This window comes from Callionymus lyra, chromosome 1 (assembly GCF_982586985.1).
Source record: "Callionymus lyra chromosome 1, fCalLyr1.hap1.1, whole genome shotgun sequence".
NCBI classification, from domain to species: Eukaryota; Metazoa; Chordata; class Actinopteri; order Syngnathiformes; family Callionymidae; genus Callionymus; species Callionymus lyra.
This window is the reverse complement of record NC_141818.1, coordinates 43,800,384-43,814,294: the sequence shown is the minus strand read 5'-3', so window position 1 is coordinate 43,814,294 and position 13,911 is coordinate 43,800,384. Positions and strand designations below refer to the sequence as shown.

Here is a 13,911-nt window from a genome sequence, read left to right as displayed (position 1 = left end):
GGCTCTGCCGAACCCCTGAGACCGACTCACCGAACCCCTAGGGTTCGATCGAACCCAGGTTAAGAACTACTGATCTATAGTATCTATTTATCTATTTATCTATTTTGACATGATTTACTACTTCCATTTCTTACTCTTTTTTTTCTAACTCTGAGGAAAAAAACATTTTTTTTCTGAAAACAAGAATACTATCTAAAAGTATGATTTTTCTCACTTACTTGATTACTTTTAACTCTTTAATAGCACATCTTTTCTTCTTTATCTTGTCATTTTTGTCTTTGATTTATGTTAAATTTGCAAACTGTGCCAGGTAAATCTGAGAACAAGAGATCTTCATTCCAGTTCTCTTCTGGCTTGTTTAAACATGCCACCTCACTTCCTGTTCAGTCATTTTCACTTTCATTTCTACCAGATGAACCGGAGTGGCAGTTGGTTAATGAAGCAGCACGATGGCAGAAGCTCAAGGTGGGTCGACAACTGTTTATTTAACAACATTTTTTATTTATCAACTACTGATACGTTTGTATCATTTATCCATGACATATCCAAAACTGTGGCTGTGCTATGTGTCTTCGAAAGGTATTGTTGTGAATCCCACAATAAAGGATGTCAAAATAGAAGGGAATATGGTCTTCAATGTCAACCTCGGTGAGTCTTCTACAATAGAACTACAAGTTCATTGTATTCATGCTTCAGTTGTGTATTCTCAATTTCAGGTCAAAGTCAAGCACTGAAAAAAGGTGATTTTTTTTCCCCTAACATCTCCCTTTAAGTTATATTTCTATTCGTTGGGTTTCATGATTTTTGATGATAAGGAGTTTGGTTCACTTGGCTGACGAGTGAGCGTGTATTCGCTGCTGTAGCCAAGACTAAACGGGTGCTTTTCATCAACCAGTCATAGGCAGGAATCAGGCTAAACCTGAAATACATTGTTAAATACTACTCTTGTAATTTATACAGTCTGTCGTCGTTCCACTTGAACTTTCATTATGGATGTAGTATACTTGAACACACTAACATTACTCAAAGTATATATACTAGATTTTTCCATTAGTGCTGTGACTAATACTACATTGACAAGTATTGATGCACCTTCCGCACTGAAAATAACTACGAATAATTTTATAGATACTACTTCTTTTACTACTTTAATTAATGTTTTACCTATCATATAAATATATTATACTAAAACCACTACCTAAACATGATTCACTACATTCATCCAGAACACTATATGCAACACTTTATTAACAGTATTCCTCTTCTTTCAGCAAATCTTCAGAAGTGTGTCACAAGCCTCAAGTCCTTCTTGAAGAGCAACCCAAAGAACCTGGTATCCACTTGTGGTGAAAAAGTATCAAATATCTATACAGATCTTCTGATCACAGTGGTGAAGGGGCAAGGCTGGCTGGACAGTCACCATGAGATGTTCTCAAATGAATATCAGCGGCTTGAGGGCGTGGAGATCCAGCTCAAAGATATCTTCAGTACATTACCAAATGAGCAAGACCCACTTCAGAAGGTTCTCATGAAGGGCATTGCTGGGTCTGGAAAGTCTGTAGCAGTGCAGAAGTTTACTTATGATTGGGCCAATGGGGAAACCAACAAGAACCTTCAGCTGCTATTCCCATTCTCCTTCAGAGAGCTGAACCATTTAGAAAAGAAGGAACTGAGTCTGAAGAATCTCATAGACGAGTTCTACGTGCAGGTCAAAGACCTGAGTCCAGAAGACTACGAAGAGGCTGAGGTTCTGTTTGTGTTTGACGGCCTGGACGAGAGTCGGTTTCCTGTAAAATTTAATATCAGGGAACCCTGTTGCAGTATGGAGAAGAAAACCACTATAGGCGTCCTCATCTCCAGCCTTTTATCTGGTCAGCTGCTGCACAGGTCCAAGATTTGGGTCACAAGTAGACCAACTGCTGCTTGTAAAATCAAGGATCAGCTTTTTGACAGGGTGACACATTTACAGGGATTCTCTGAAGACCAGATCTCAGAGTACATCTGTAAGACGATTAAAGATGTCACGCTGGCAGGGAAGATCCTTGATCATCTAAGATCCAAAATTCTGCAGAACCTGATGGTCATGTGTCGCATTCCACTGTTTTGTTGGCTCTCTGCCACATCACTCAAGTCCATACTCACTAGGTCTAAAGATGTTCCTTTACCTAAGACCATGACTGAGATGTACATCCACTTTCTAATCTACTTAGTCAACAAAAACAAGATGGGACCAGGGTCCACCAATGACTTTGTCTTGAACTTAGGAAAACTTGCCTACAACCAGTTGAAGGAAGAGAATATCAACTTTAAGGAAGAAGACCTCACAGAAGCTGGAATCAACTTGGATGATGGAGACCAGGGAACCGTCGTCTCTGGATTTTGCATTCAAATCCTACAGAAGACTTGTGGTTTGTACGAAAAGACGACCTATTCCTTCATACACCTGACTGTTCAGGAATTCCTGGCAGCTCTGTATGTGCTTGAGAGTTTTGTGAGTTCAGGGACCAGCCTTGTACAGGCACCTGAACAGAAGAAAAAACAGAGAGGAAAGGAAATTCTTTCCGTCCATCAAAATTCATTGGAAATGGCTCTGCGCAGTCCAAATGGACACTGGGACTTGTTTCTACGCTTTCTCTTTGGTCTGTCAGAAGAACAAAATCAGGAACTTCTGGAGAAGGTTCTGGGCATGAAAAAAAAGGTTGGACTGGATAAAGTGAAAACCATCATTTACATAAAAGAAATTATTCACAAAAGGACTGCTAAGGATAGAACAGTCAATTTGTTTCATTGTCTCAGTGAGCTTGGTGACCGTTCACTAATAGATGAGGTTCAACAGCACTTTAGCACAGGAAAAGTGGAGAAGATTTCACCCATTCACTGGTCCGCTTTGGCCTATTTAATTTTGGTTTCAAATGACGATATGGAGACTTTTGATTTGAAAAAATATTTCAGGTCCGACGAAACTCTCCAAAGGCTGCAGACAGTGCTGAGTGCCTCACGGACTGCCGAGTGGGTATTCAACCATCTTCTACTGTTTGACTGAGCCCAGGCCACTTCTGATCTAATCACTCTTACCCCTCACTCGTTCTTCCAGTCTAGAGAATTGCAACCTAACTGGTCAGGGATGCAAATGCGTGTCCGCGGTTTTGAGCATGAGCGGCTCCAATCTGGAGGAGGTGAACATGAGCAACAACCCCCTTGGGAACATCGGAGTCAAAGTGATCTGTGAAGGGTTCAGAAGCCAACACTGCAAACTAAAGACACTCAGGTGACACACCATCTACTCATGATCACAGGGCACTTCTTATCAAATGTATGTGTCCTCCAGGCTTGCCAACTGTGAGCTTAACGATGGAGAGTGTCTATCAACAGCACTGAAATCTGCCACCCTGACTCAGTTGGATCTGAGTTTAAACCACCTTCAGGATGATGGAGTCCGTCTAATGTTGGCTGGACTTGAAAGTTCTCCCACCCAAACACCCAAGATTCTCAGGTGGGTCCAGACCATGTAAAGCACACACGGAGATGGTATGCCATAGACTGAAATTAAGCATCATGGAGCTACTGGCAAAAATGAATAAAAGATTCATTACATTTTATGGCTGAAACAATTTCTAAAGGAATTAATTCATGAAAAAAAAAAACTTTTTTAAAATTTATTTTAAGCCAATTATTTAATTGTGTATTTTTTCTGCATCTGCTTTGGCCATTGTAAAAGTTTGTGTACATCTCCACAGCTGACCTCTTTAATGCGACAAAAGGTCATAGACATACAAGAGATACAGAATATCAAGATTCCTTAGGGCAAAAAAAGCAAAGTTCAGTTACCAATAAAAACACAATTTGACAGCATAGTCACAAAAATGTCTAACACTCACATTTAGGACAAGCTCACTTCCTAGTGTTTGTAGACGGGACACAGGGGGTGCTGTTCTTGGAATGCTACAGCAGAAAGACATCCTAATTTAGGAATAGTTTGAACGTGTATGTGATTATGTGTGTGTGGTTTTAGTTTTTTTATGCTGTAGACAATCAAACTGACCTTCTTCCTCACCATAGTTCTTACTAGTAGTTCTACTTTCTAGTTGTTCAGCTTACTGGATAATTGAAAATAACAATAAGAATGAGGGTTATCAATATGAAAAAATGAATGATCATATTTTGGGCTTCATGTAAATTCTCCAACATTTGTCCAGGTTGGTGAGCTGTGGTATCTCAGCCAACGGCTGCAAGAGTCTCTCCTGGGCTCTGAAGTCAACATTGAAAGAACTGGACCTGAGTCACAATAATTTAAAAGACTCCGTGGCCATTCTGCACGAGGGATTGATGGACCCAAGCTGCAAACTGGAAAAACTCAGGTTTCGTAAAAGAAAATGTTGTTAAGTCTAGTTCTTCTCTGACTAATACAGATGTGACTTTGCTAGGTTGTCCAGCTGCCAGTTGACCAACACTAGTTGTGAGTCTCTGTCGTCCTGCATGAGTTCCTTAGCTTTAGTCCAACTGGACCTGAGTGACAATGAATTCCACGACTCAGGAGTACATTGGCTGTCAGGCGGACTGAAGAGTCCAAACTGTAAATTGGAGTCCCTCAGGTGACCTTGGAATCAGAACTTATGAGGTTAATGTAGCAGGTTGGTCTTAATGTACTCTGTGTCCAGACTCTCCGGCTGCATGATATCAAAGGCTGGTTGTGTGTCTCTGGCCAAAGCTTTGGAGTCCAACTCAAAGTTTTTAAAGGAGCTGGACCTAAGCTTTAACCACCCAGGAGATGTTGCTATTACTCTGCATGCTGCTGGTCCAGAAGATCCTGGATTAAAGTATGGTTACATGCCTTTTCCCAAAAAGAAAGGAGTTTTGTACTAACATGGAACTTTTCGACAGGAAGGATCACTGCGGTCCCCACAGAATTAGACAAGGACCAAGGAAGTGTAAGTGTGGACAGTTAACTGGTTTTCCTGGCCTTGTCAGAAAGAGATAAATTACAGAGAAATCAAATCCTGATCCGAATTTAAAGCTTCACTGATTTACCTTCATTAAATTAAAAACCTGTAGATTCATTGTGTACATAAATAATAATGATGAAAAGATTAAGATACAAATAATATCTCCTTATAGTTGATGTATTTTTTTTATTAAAACTGCAGGTATAAAACAGATCACAAAATCAGCTTTGAATAAAACATCTTAGAGAACAAAAATGTGATATTAATGCTAACCAAATGTGGCATTTTCTAGAATACTTAAGATATATAGGGCTGAAAAAATGGTCCAACACTGGTAATGACTGTGCTTAAAAGCCAAAAACATCCTGTAGAGTACCAAGTGATACAATTTAATTTTGAACTTGAAGCACTGCTTTATTCTCTCTGGCCTTTCAACTTGTGTAACTGGTAATCCAATTCATGCCTTTGGATCTTTACATAAAGGTTTTTTTCTCTTTTACTTGCCATGAGTTTTTGACTTGGGCATATTACTCTCATACCTATTTCAATTATCTGCGAAATGTCTAGGCTTACTTTTATATTTCAGCCTCTGACTTGTGTATCTGATCAACTCTTCAGACTGGTGCCACGTATCCCTGGACATCAACACAGCAAAGCAACAGCTTAAAATTTCACCTGACAAACTGAAGGCGACATCGTCTCGTGAACGGCAGCAATATGTACCTCATAATGACCGGTTCAGCCGCTGGTGTCAAGTGCTTGGACAGAGGGAGCTAAAGGGCCAGTGCTACTGGGAAGTGAATTGGGAGGGCGATGTGGAGGTAGCAGTGACATACAAGGGGATTAAACGGATGGGAGAAAAGAAAGACAGCCATCTTGGCAGGAACTCTGTGTCATGGAGCCTGCGTTGTGGACGGGATCGGATGCAATTCTCTGTTTTTCACAATAACATAGAGACAAAAACACACTGCGATTCAGAAATGAGCAGGGTGGCAGTCCATCTGGACTGGGATGCTGGAAAGTTGTCCTATTATGGAGTGTCTGGAGACACTTTGGCCCACATCTACACCTTCAACTGTGCCTTCACTGAGCCAGTCTTGCCTGGCTTCTGGGTAAGCTCCAATGGTTCTGATGTTTCCGTAGTTCCCGGTCCAAAGATATCAGATCTTAAAGGATAAAATGACAACGAAGGGACGGGAGAACCAGGAACAGCTCAAAAGGGTTACTGGTGCATCTTAGATTTTAGTGGATTTAACCAGCCTTAATGTTTAACAAATAATGTCAGCGATAGAAACAATAGGAAAAGGAGAAGAACGCAACAGTGATTGTTTTTTTTATCTGATACCCATGTTGATGACTTGCTATCCTAATGTAAACTATGATTCATACTGGAACAATATGGTAAAGTACTGCTTATCAAAACCTATCCTACTGATGAGATTCATGCATGTTCTGAGAATAAGGTGTGACTAGAGAGAGTAGTTCTGCCGGATTGTTCTCACTTTGTCTCTGTTAAATCTAGAGATCATAAAAGATTGTAATTTTTTCAATAAAAAAAACAATAATTCACCTTTAAAAATGTTCTTTCTTTCTCACTTGACTATAAAGTTGCTAAGAGGGCTTTGGGGCTCAGTTGTTACCGAACCCAATCACATAAACCATGTCCCGACGCTCTCTCTGTGACGCTGCTGAGAGACTCCAGCTGGTTCAGTGGAACAGCCTCCCCTTCGACGCCGCCCTACAAAGACATCCAAATGCAGTCGTTATTCAGTGTCTTCTGTATCACATGTATTAGTTGTATCAGAGTCTTCGCTGCCCTACGCAATGTCAACGTTATTCAATTTTTATTTCATCTCTCAGTTGTAATCCTGTCTCCCTGTTATCACCAGGGAACTCATTGGATGTAAGATAACCTGAAACAAGCAGCACTCCTAGAGTCAGTTTTCCATGGAAATCTTTCCGTCTTCTCACCTGGGACATGAAGTTTATCATCAGGCTGACTTCATTAACATCTTCTTGGATCGTTGCTGAGACAATCTGGAATACACACAACAAAACCCACTACAATAGTCAAATTGATGACGTAACATTTGAGAAATATAAAAAAAAGCAACATCGTAATAAACCAGAAGAGGTGGCGTACCCGGCCCAGTCGAGGTTCTCCCAGCAGAACTCTGAACTCAGGATGGTTAAGAGTGAAGTTCCTCAGGTGACCACAAACATGATCAAGCTGTTTTCTCCAGTAGCCTCAAAACAGAGAAAACTAAAAATGAAATGAGTGACCAACACAATGGAATGTGTTTAATGAAGTTTAAGTGACAAATTCTATTCAAACAAAAGACAAACCAGTTGTTTTTTTTACTCAAAAGTAATCAAAGACAGAGTCACTTTATGCCCATTGCTCCTAACCTCTGATCATAAAACCTAAAATCCCCAATGGCATGAGTAGAATTGTACCTTTTCCGGGGCTTGTAGCAGTCAGGGGTGGCTGGTAGTCACTGGTTTGTTTTCTCAGCAGCTCCCTGTGCTGGTCTCTCTTTTTCAACTCAGTGGATGATGGGTAATAGAGTCCAACCGTCTGAGTGGACCGGTCTTCAGTGCTGTGTGCAGAAGTTTTGCTATGGACGTTAGCATCAGGGGACACCTGATTATGAGGGAAAATAATAAGAATAATGACACAAGGTGTTCACCCTATGTGGACAAAAACCTGATTGAACCTTGTCTGGAACAGCATCTTCTTTATTCTGCAGGTGTCCTCCACAGACAACACAATGGTTTGCATCTGGTCGTCCACTGGCTCCACACTGACAGCAAACGGCTACACTTGCAACTTGCTGAAAATATAGTCATGATGTCATTCCAGCAGTCGCGACTTGAAGAAAACATGAAGAGGTCTTACTAGGGAGTCTACCTTGGAGCCACACCAGTTGCAGAATTGTGCATCACTCCTGTTCAAACCTTCACATTTAGGACAAGCCAACTTCCTGGTCTCCGTAGACGGGACGGAGCGGCTCCTGTTCTGGTAATGCTACGGCATAAAAACATTGTCATTAGGAATAGTTTGTAAGTGCGAGTGCGCATGTGTGTGTACCAGTCGTTTTTGAACTGGTTCCTCACAGATCAAGCACCTTGGAGTGTTTGCAGGAACTAGACTGTGACAGAAAACACACGGAACCACCTGTACCAAACATAGGCACACACACACATAAGATAGAATCGTATCTGGAAAACATTTGCAGTACCTGTCCTGTCTCAGCGGGGGATGGCCGCCCTTCTTCATGGGGCAATGTTGAGGTGCCGCACTGATGACAGAAGCTGGACGGATGTTCCAAAAGACAGGAACACTGATCACATCTGTGTGGTGACGTCATGATTAGATTAATATTATTATTAAAATGCTAAAGCCGGATTGTACCGTTTAAAAATGAGTTGGGTCCTGATGCGAGGAACTCCTTCAGATGATTGTTTTAGTCCATCTGTCGACAGGTGACGTAGGAAAGTCACAGAGTCGGCTTTATGGTGGAGTCGCTTATTTAGGGAACAAGGACCTGGTTGCGGGCTTGAGGACACTATGAAAGATTTTACATTAAGCTTACAGTAGCACTACTTAATCCTGCTGTAGGTGCTTTTATGAACAAACTGATGGTCCATATTGGATGTTGGTGTACAAACCTTCTGTTTCATCTGAAGGACCAGAACAGTGGACCCCTGATTTGGTCTGTGTAAACAGTTCTGCTCCTTGTTTTACCTCCGGAATAACTTTATCAACCAAGAAATCTTTTGTCACCGTTGAGCTTTCCCTGCCATCACTGAAACAAACAGAGCAGGTCTTGATGTTGCATCAGCCCTGACGACATGTATGGACTTCTCACCTAGCGATGGCAACCGCTTTCACCGAGACCCGGCCCGGTGGGAGCGAAATGGGCCCAGTGTACTTCTTGCTGGTTTGGCTTGCAGCAGGCTTGGACCTGTCTAGGGTGAAGAAAACCATCACGCCTTGTGTCTCTGCAAAGACTCACAGCCAATAATTAGTTTCGATCACAAATACTCTCAAAAATAAGATGCCGTTACCTGACTGGATGCTTATCAAGGTTCTGTCATCGATCAGGTTCTGTGTTCTGGGATTCTTTAGGGGGATAATAAATGGAGCTGCCACTGCCCCCGCTGCCATGACTGTTGTAGCGAATATTTAAACCATATAAAAGCATGTGATCAGTAATACCACCGTAGAATATCTGGTGGGAGGGGGGGGGGGGGTTGCTGGACCAAGGACGCCAACTCCGAGAGTGTACAGACGCGTTACCATAACGACGGTTAGACCCCGCCCCGAAAACAAAAACTTCTGAACATAAATTAAAATAAATAATAAATAAAATCCATATTAAAAACATTTAGATACGTAAGCGGTGTTGTTTTAATGCGTCTTTACTTGTAATAAGATAACAGTTTTATTTTTTTATTTTAATCAGGCACGAATAAGGCGATTCTGAAGGACCTCCGCACGCGCATGCGCATTTATTAAGACAGTTAGCCGCCTGCTAACAACAAACGCGAAGTTGAAGCAACATGGACGAGATAAAAATGAAGAAGGAGCCAAACCTGATGGATTCTGCCGAGGTGGAGAACAGGTGAGGTGAGAGAGTGACGCAAACGAGGGATAGACGAATAAAGAATGTCAAATTGGTTGAAATAACGAATGGGTTACGACACATTTTTTAGTTTCCATGTGGTGTGTGTGGGTCATGATGGTTTGTATTGCTTTGGATGGGTGTGTGACACAGGATCAAACAGCTATGTGAGCAGTTCCCTCACGGTATCACTGACCTGGTGATACAGAATGACCTCCCTCAACTGGACCCCCAGCAGAGAGCCATGGCCATCAACAAGTTGTTGTCATTGGTAAGTCTACACACTTTTCTCTGATGAGCAGATGTCAACTGTTATTCGTGTGTCGTAGGGTCAGCTTGATCTCCTTCGAAACAGCTCAGGTCTACTCTACAGACTGAAGGACAACAAGAACACCAGGTACACCAGCACACACAATTGCTTGTACATTTGCTTGGTATGGCGACGTTTGTGCAAATCATGTCCGTTTGACAGTAAGATGAAAGGTTCAGACAACCAGGAAAAGCTCGTCTACCAGGTCATTGAAGATGCTGGAAACAAAGGTGATTATACATACCCCCATTTCACTACAAACCCAACTTGGAACCATGTAAGCAGTTGGGATGCACAGATCTGTTACTGGTACTGAATATCAGTCCGATCGAATGACATCATGATCCAAATCTTTACTAACTAACTTTTGAAATAGTGTTGATCCCAGTTCAAAATGATGATCCACGTTTAAGGATCGCAACAGAAAACATCATTCAATAAATCCAGAACCATGCAGTTTCTGTCAAAACTTATGTAATTATTGAGTGTTTCTTTTATTAAAATTGTGTTTTAAAAATGCGTTCATGAAACCACCTTTTGTGAATGATTCAGACTAGTTTATTTGGTTTTTATTTGATTTGTTTACATCATGATGTTTGATTATACAAAATGATCTATATATATATTCATATTCTCAAAACCTTAATATTTTTGAAGCAGAGAGCTCCAAGAGTGCTTTCATTTGACTTGTTTATTCTAAGTGTTATTACAGAACTGTTATTATTTAGTTCTGGACTTTTTGTGTTTACCTAATAAGCTGATGTTTTTTCAGGTTATAGGGAAACAAAGTTAACAATTTAACCTTTTTCCGTTTTATTATGCTTGTTGTTTAAAAAATGCTTGTAAACATTAAACACTTTATTTGAGTAAATACCAACTTTGAAATTATAAATGTAGTTATTTTGGCTTTTTATTAAATGAATGAACACTTTTATTTCACAATAGGTAAGAAAACTAACCTCAAAGCCCTGATATTAGAACCGGTATGGTGACTTTAAAAGTCATCAGTACATCCCTAGTAAGCCGTTATCAATTACTTTTTTAAAGTGGGATTTTCGTCTGTGGTCCCTGCAGGAATCTGGAGTCGGGACATTCGTTTTAAGAGTAATCTTCCTCTGACGGAGATCAACAAGATACTCAAGAATCTGGAGAGTAAAAAACTGATCAAAGCAGTCAAGTCAGTTGCCGTAAGTCCACATACCATATGTTTTGAGCCTAGGTCTGTGAGAAATCTTAGTCTGTGTCAAGAAATGGATACTTTTCTTTTTCTTGCACTTTAGTGAAGGAAACCTTGAGTAAACAGAGAAAACCCCCTAAAAGAATGACCTCAGACACTTCTCAAAAATCCATTTAAGTATTTTGTATTACTAAACTAAAAATTATTAGTAAGTTTGAATCTTTAAGTAATATTTAAAAAAAAATCTCTGTGAAGATATCATTTATTACCCAGTAAGTATTGTTGTAAATTGTGTTGATGTCACTATTAATATCACACAATGTAATTTAATGCATTTCACCATTGGATGGATTTTTATGTTTTTTTCAAGACTGATTGTGTCAAATATCCTTTCGTCTTTGGGGTTTTCTCTGTTGACTTCTACCGTAACACCTTCACAAAAGTTTGGATAGTGACTCTTTTAACTGCAGTGTCTGTAAGGGTATGTCTATTTCTGGTTGTATAACAGAGCTCGATTTCTGTTTTTTGTTTTTATACTTTTGATAATGGAAAAAGAATTGCATGCATTTGTGAGTTAGTGTACCTAAATACAACAATAAATATTTTAACCATAATGTAGAGATGTTTTCTGATTTTTTTAAAAGGAGAAAAAAAAATCTTAACTGTGCACATGTGTTGCTATAACAGCATTTATTTTATGAACATTTATGTGTGTACTCTAGGCGTCAAAGAAGAAAGTGTACATGTTGTACAATATCCAGCCAGACCGCTCGGTTACGGGCGGGGCCTGGTACAGTGATCAAGATTTTGAGTCGGAGTTTGTGGAGGTTCTGAACCAACAGTGCTTCAAGTTCCTGCAGAGCAAGGTACAAACACTGCAGCTCTACAGATCTAGATCAGCTTCAATGTCCTGAAGGAAAACAACATTAAAGTAACCCTCCCTTTTAAAAGTGAACTTAAATTGGTCGTATGGTAACTTTTTCTACAGGCAGATGCAGCAAGAGACAGCAAGCAGAGTCCAATGGTCCAGAGGAACAGTTCTTTTGCAACCTCCCACGAAGTATGGAAGTATATCAGTGAACTCGGAATAAGCAAGGTGAAGCCAGCACCTCTTGACATCAGTCGAGTCTGTGTCCCACTGACAGAAATGTAACGCAGGTGGACCTGTCCATGGACGACATCGAGACCATCCTAAACACACTAATATACGACGGCAAGGTGGAGATGACAGTCATCGCTGCCAAAGAAGGAACAGTTGGCAGCGTGGACGGTCAACTGAAGCTTTATAGAGGCGTCAACGCCATCATTGCACCCACTGGACTTGTCAAGACGCCCTGTGGACTCTGTCCGGTAACAAAGAAGCTCTTTTTACACAAACCCACTGTTTTTTCTCAAACATTCTCTCTGCAGGTGTTTGATGATTGTCACGAGGGTGGAGAGATTTCCCCGTCAACCTGCATCTACATGGATGAGTGGCTACAGTTTTGACGTATACAGGAAGATGATTTGGAAGAATGTAATCTTAATGTAAATAAAACCAAATTATTGTTTACTCTTCTGGCCTGACATCAGAACTTAAGTGTCTCCTAAGCGTCTCTTGAAGTCATCTTGGACCTCTATTGTATCTTATTTAATATTGTATCACAAAACTCTTATACTTACATTAGAGAATTATCTTAAGCCCTGCCCACTGAAAACCTTTACAGGAGATGAACATTACCATAACCACACATACTTTGCTGTGATTGGTCAAGCGGGTTTGTCGCCGCTTGTCAACTGCAGAAGTCTCAACCTCCAAGGGACTCATTGTTTAAACAAAAGGGGTTGTGATTACAGCGGGCTGGGGGATGAGTGATGCCATTATGTCATAATGGACTCTGGTCTCGTAACCTCTTGTTCACCCAGATTCCGCCTTCATAAAGTAATTTCAAAATATGGTCATGAGAAGCCTACAGCATCTTGGAGAGGAAGACTTCATTTGAAACATGTCAGTCAGGTGTAAAATCTGGGCCATTCTACTTGCCTCAATGTAAACTGTTTAACTTTGTCATAAGTTGTTCCTGAATTGCTGCATCCTGGTTCTACTGAAGACATTCAACACGCAGACCAGGGTAACCTGGCTTGACAGTGAACCTTTACAACAGAAATTATTGAAATATTAAGTTAGTTTAATCGTTTATTCATTCTTTATATATTTGAAGAAAAAAAAAAACAGCTTTCTTGCAGCCAATGTTCACGCAATAGTTTGAGCTCCGGCTCAAAGCGGACCCAGTAGAACCGCCTGGGCCTCCAGCAGGGTGGTGTCGGTCACGCCTCCGAGGAAGCGGGACGTGAGCTCCAGGTCCACCAGCCGAACACGGACTCTGGTCCCGCGAACAAGCTTCTCTCCCTCCGTCGGCTGCGGGCACACACAGTGGAACTTCCCCCCGAAGTCAATGTAGAGGTCGTTCTGGACCACGTGGACTATCTTCCCCACCACCACTTTGTCCGTGGCCGGACCCATTTGGATCAGCGGCGAGCGACGCAGCATCGCGGCGAAGCTCTCCCCGCCGGACCTCCCGACATCTTCTTCCCTGTGCTTGAGCTCAGACTGGAGGTCGAAGGCCGCCGCAAACCCAGTCTTTGACTTTTCGGTGAGCGGCTGTTCACCGTCTGACGTCCCCGAGAAAAGTCTGTGTGCCCCGAAAATGACTCTTGAGCCGCCAGCGAGTCCGAGTGAGGAGAAGCGGCATGTAACCTTTCCGAGGGCCGCCATCTTGTGTGTGGTGCTGGGCACATAAATCAACTTCCGTCTTGACTTCTCGGTATTGCACCACCTGGTGGTTTGGATGTATAGAAATAATAATAATAATA

The 13,911-nt window shown here is 41.3% G+C and overlaps 4 protein-coding genes across 4 annotated transcripts; 2 read left to right on the top strand and 2 right to left on the bottom strand.

Annotated features, from left to right (window-relative positions):
• The first annotated feature begins 407 nt into the window (after positions 1-407).
• Positions 408-6,516, top strand: LOC148089665 (NACHT, LRR and PYD domains-containing protein 12-like). Its single transcript, XM_087809102.1, has 11 exons — positions 408-465; positions 580-648; positions 717-740; positions 1,272-3,009; positions 3,095-3,268; positions 3,329-3,493; positions 4,197-4,358; positions 4,425-4,592; positions 4,659-4,817; positions 4,882-4,928; positions 5,562-6,516. Exons 1-11 carry the CDS (start codon positions 450-452, stop codon positions 6,119-6,121), a joined length of 3,282 nt encoding a protein of 1,093 aa, XP_087665228.1. The 5' UTR covers positions 408-449; the 3' UTR covers positions 6,122-6,516.
• Positions 6,517-6,561: 45 nt separating this feature from the next.
• dzank1 (double zinc ribbon and ankyrin repeat domains 1) lies at positions 6,562-9,126 on the bottom strand. Its single transcript, XM_087809115.1, has 12 exons — positions 9,015-9,126; positions 8,816-8,948; positions 8,616-8,752; positions 8,359-8,512; positions 8,186-8,297; positions 8,035-8,121; positions 7,855-7,971; positions 7,661-7,777; positions 7,401-7,587; positions 7,087-7,190; positions 6,915-6,980; positions 6,562-6,681 (listed from the first exon to the last, which is right to left on the bottom strand). The coding sequence occupies exons 1-12, from the start codon at positions 9,112-9,114 to the stop codon at positions 6,580-6,582; spliced, it is 1,416 nt and encodes a 471-aa protein (XP_087665241.1). The 5' UTR covers positions 9,115-9,126; the 3' UTR covers positions 6,562-6,579.
• A 350-nt stretch (positions 9,127-9,476) lies between these two features.
• On the top strand, positions 9,477-12,615 carry polr3f (polymerase (RNA) III (DNA directed) polypeptide F). Its single transcript, XM_087784886.1, has 9 exons — positions 9,477-9,571; positions 9,725-9,842; positions 9,901-9,968; positions 10,044-10,111; positions 10,956-11,068; positions 11,781-11,924; positions 12,047-12,154; positions 12,217-12,408; positions 12,469-12,615. Exons 1-9 carry the CDS (start codon positions 9,510-9,512, stop codon positions 12,544-12,546), a joined length of 951 nt encoding a protein of 316 aa, XP_087641012.1. The 5' UTR covers positions 9,477-9,509; the 3' UTR covers positions 12,547-12,615.
• Positions 12,616-13,220: 605 nt separating this feature from the next.
• mrps28 (mitochondrial ribosomal protein S28) lies at positions 13,221-13,813 on the bottom strand. The gene has a single exon (XM_087787813.1). The coding sequence runs from the start codon at positions 13,811-13,813 to the stop codon at positions 13,316-13,318; it is 498 nt and encodes a 165-aa protein (XP_087643939.1). The 3' UTR covers positions 13,221-13,315.
• Between the last annotated feature and the right edge of the window lie 98 nt (positions 13,814-13,911).

Excerpts from the sequence above, each read along its gene's own strand:
- LOC148089665 (XM_087809102.1), top strand. Across the intron at positions 741-1,271 it reads AAGTCAAGCACTGAAAAAAG|CAAATCTTCAGAAGTGTGTC; the intron begins GTGATTTTTTTT and ends CTCTTCTTTCAG. Across the intron at positions 4,593-4,658 it reads TGTAAATTGGAGTCCCTCAG|ACTCTCCGGCTGCATGATAT; the intron begins GTGACCTTGGAA and ends CTCTGTGTCCAG.
- dzank1 (XM_087809115.1), bottom strand. The coding sequence starts at position 9,114 with ATGGCAGCGGGGGCAGTGGCAGCTCCATTTATTATCCCCCTAAAGAAT. Across the intron at positions 8,298-8,358 it reads ACCCAACTCATTTTTAAACG|ATGTGATCAGTGTTCCTGTC; the intron begins GTACAATCCGGC and ends GTCACCACACAG. Across the intron at positions 8,122-8,185 it reads CCCCCGCTGAGACAGGACAG|GTGGTTCCGTGTGTTTTCTG; the intron begins GTACTGCAAATG and ends TGTTTGGTACAG.
- polr3f (XM_087784886.1), top strand. The coding sequence starts at position 9,510 with ATGGACGAGATAAAAATGAAGAAGGAGCCAAACCTGATGGATTCTGCC. Across the intron at positions 9,969-10,043 it reads AAGGACAACAAGAACACCAG|TAAGATGAAAGGTTCAGACA; the intron begins GTACACCAGCAC and ends TCCGTTTGACAG. Across the intron at positions 10,112-10,955 it reads TGAAGATGCTGGAAACAAAG|GAATCTGGAGTCGGGACATT; the intron begins GTGATTATACAT and ends TGGTCCCTGCAG.
- mrps28 (XM_087787813.1), bottom strand. The coding sequence starts at position 13,813 with ATGGCGGCCCTCGGAAAGGTTACATGCCGCTTCTCCTCACTCGGACTC.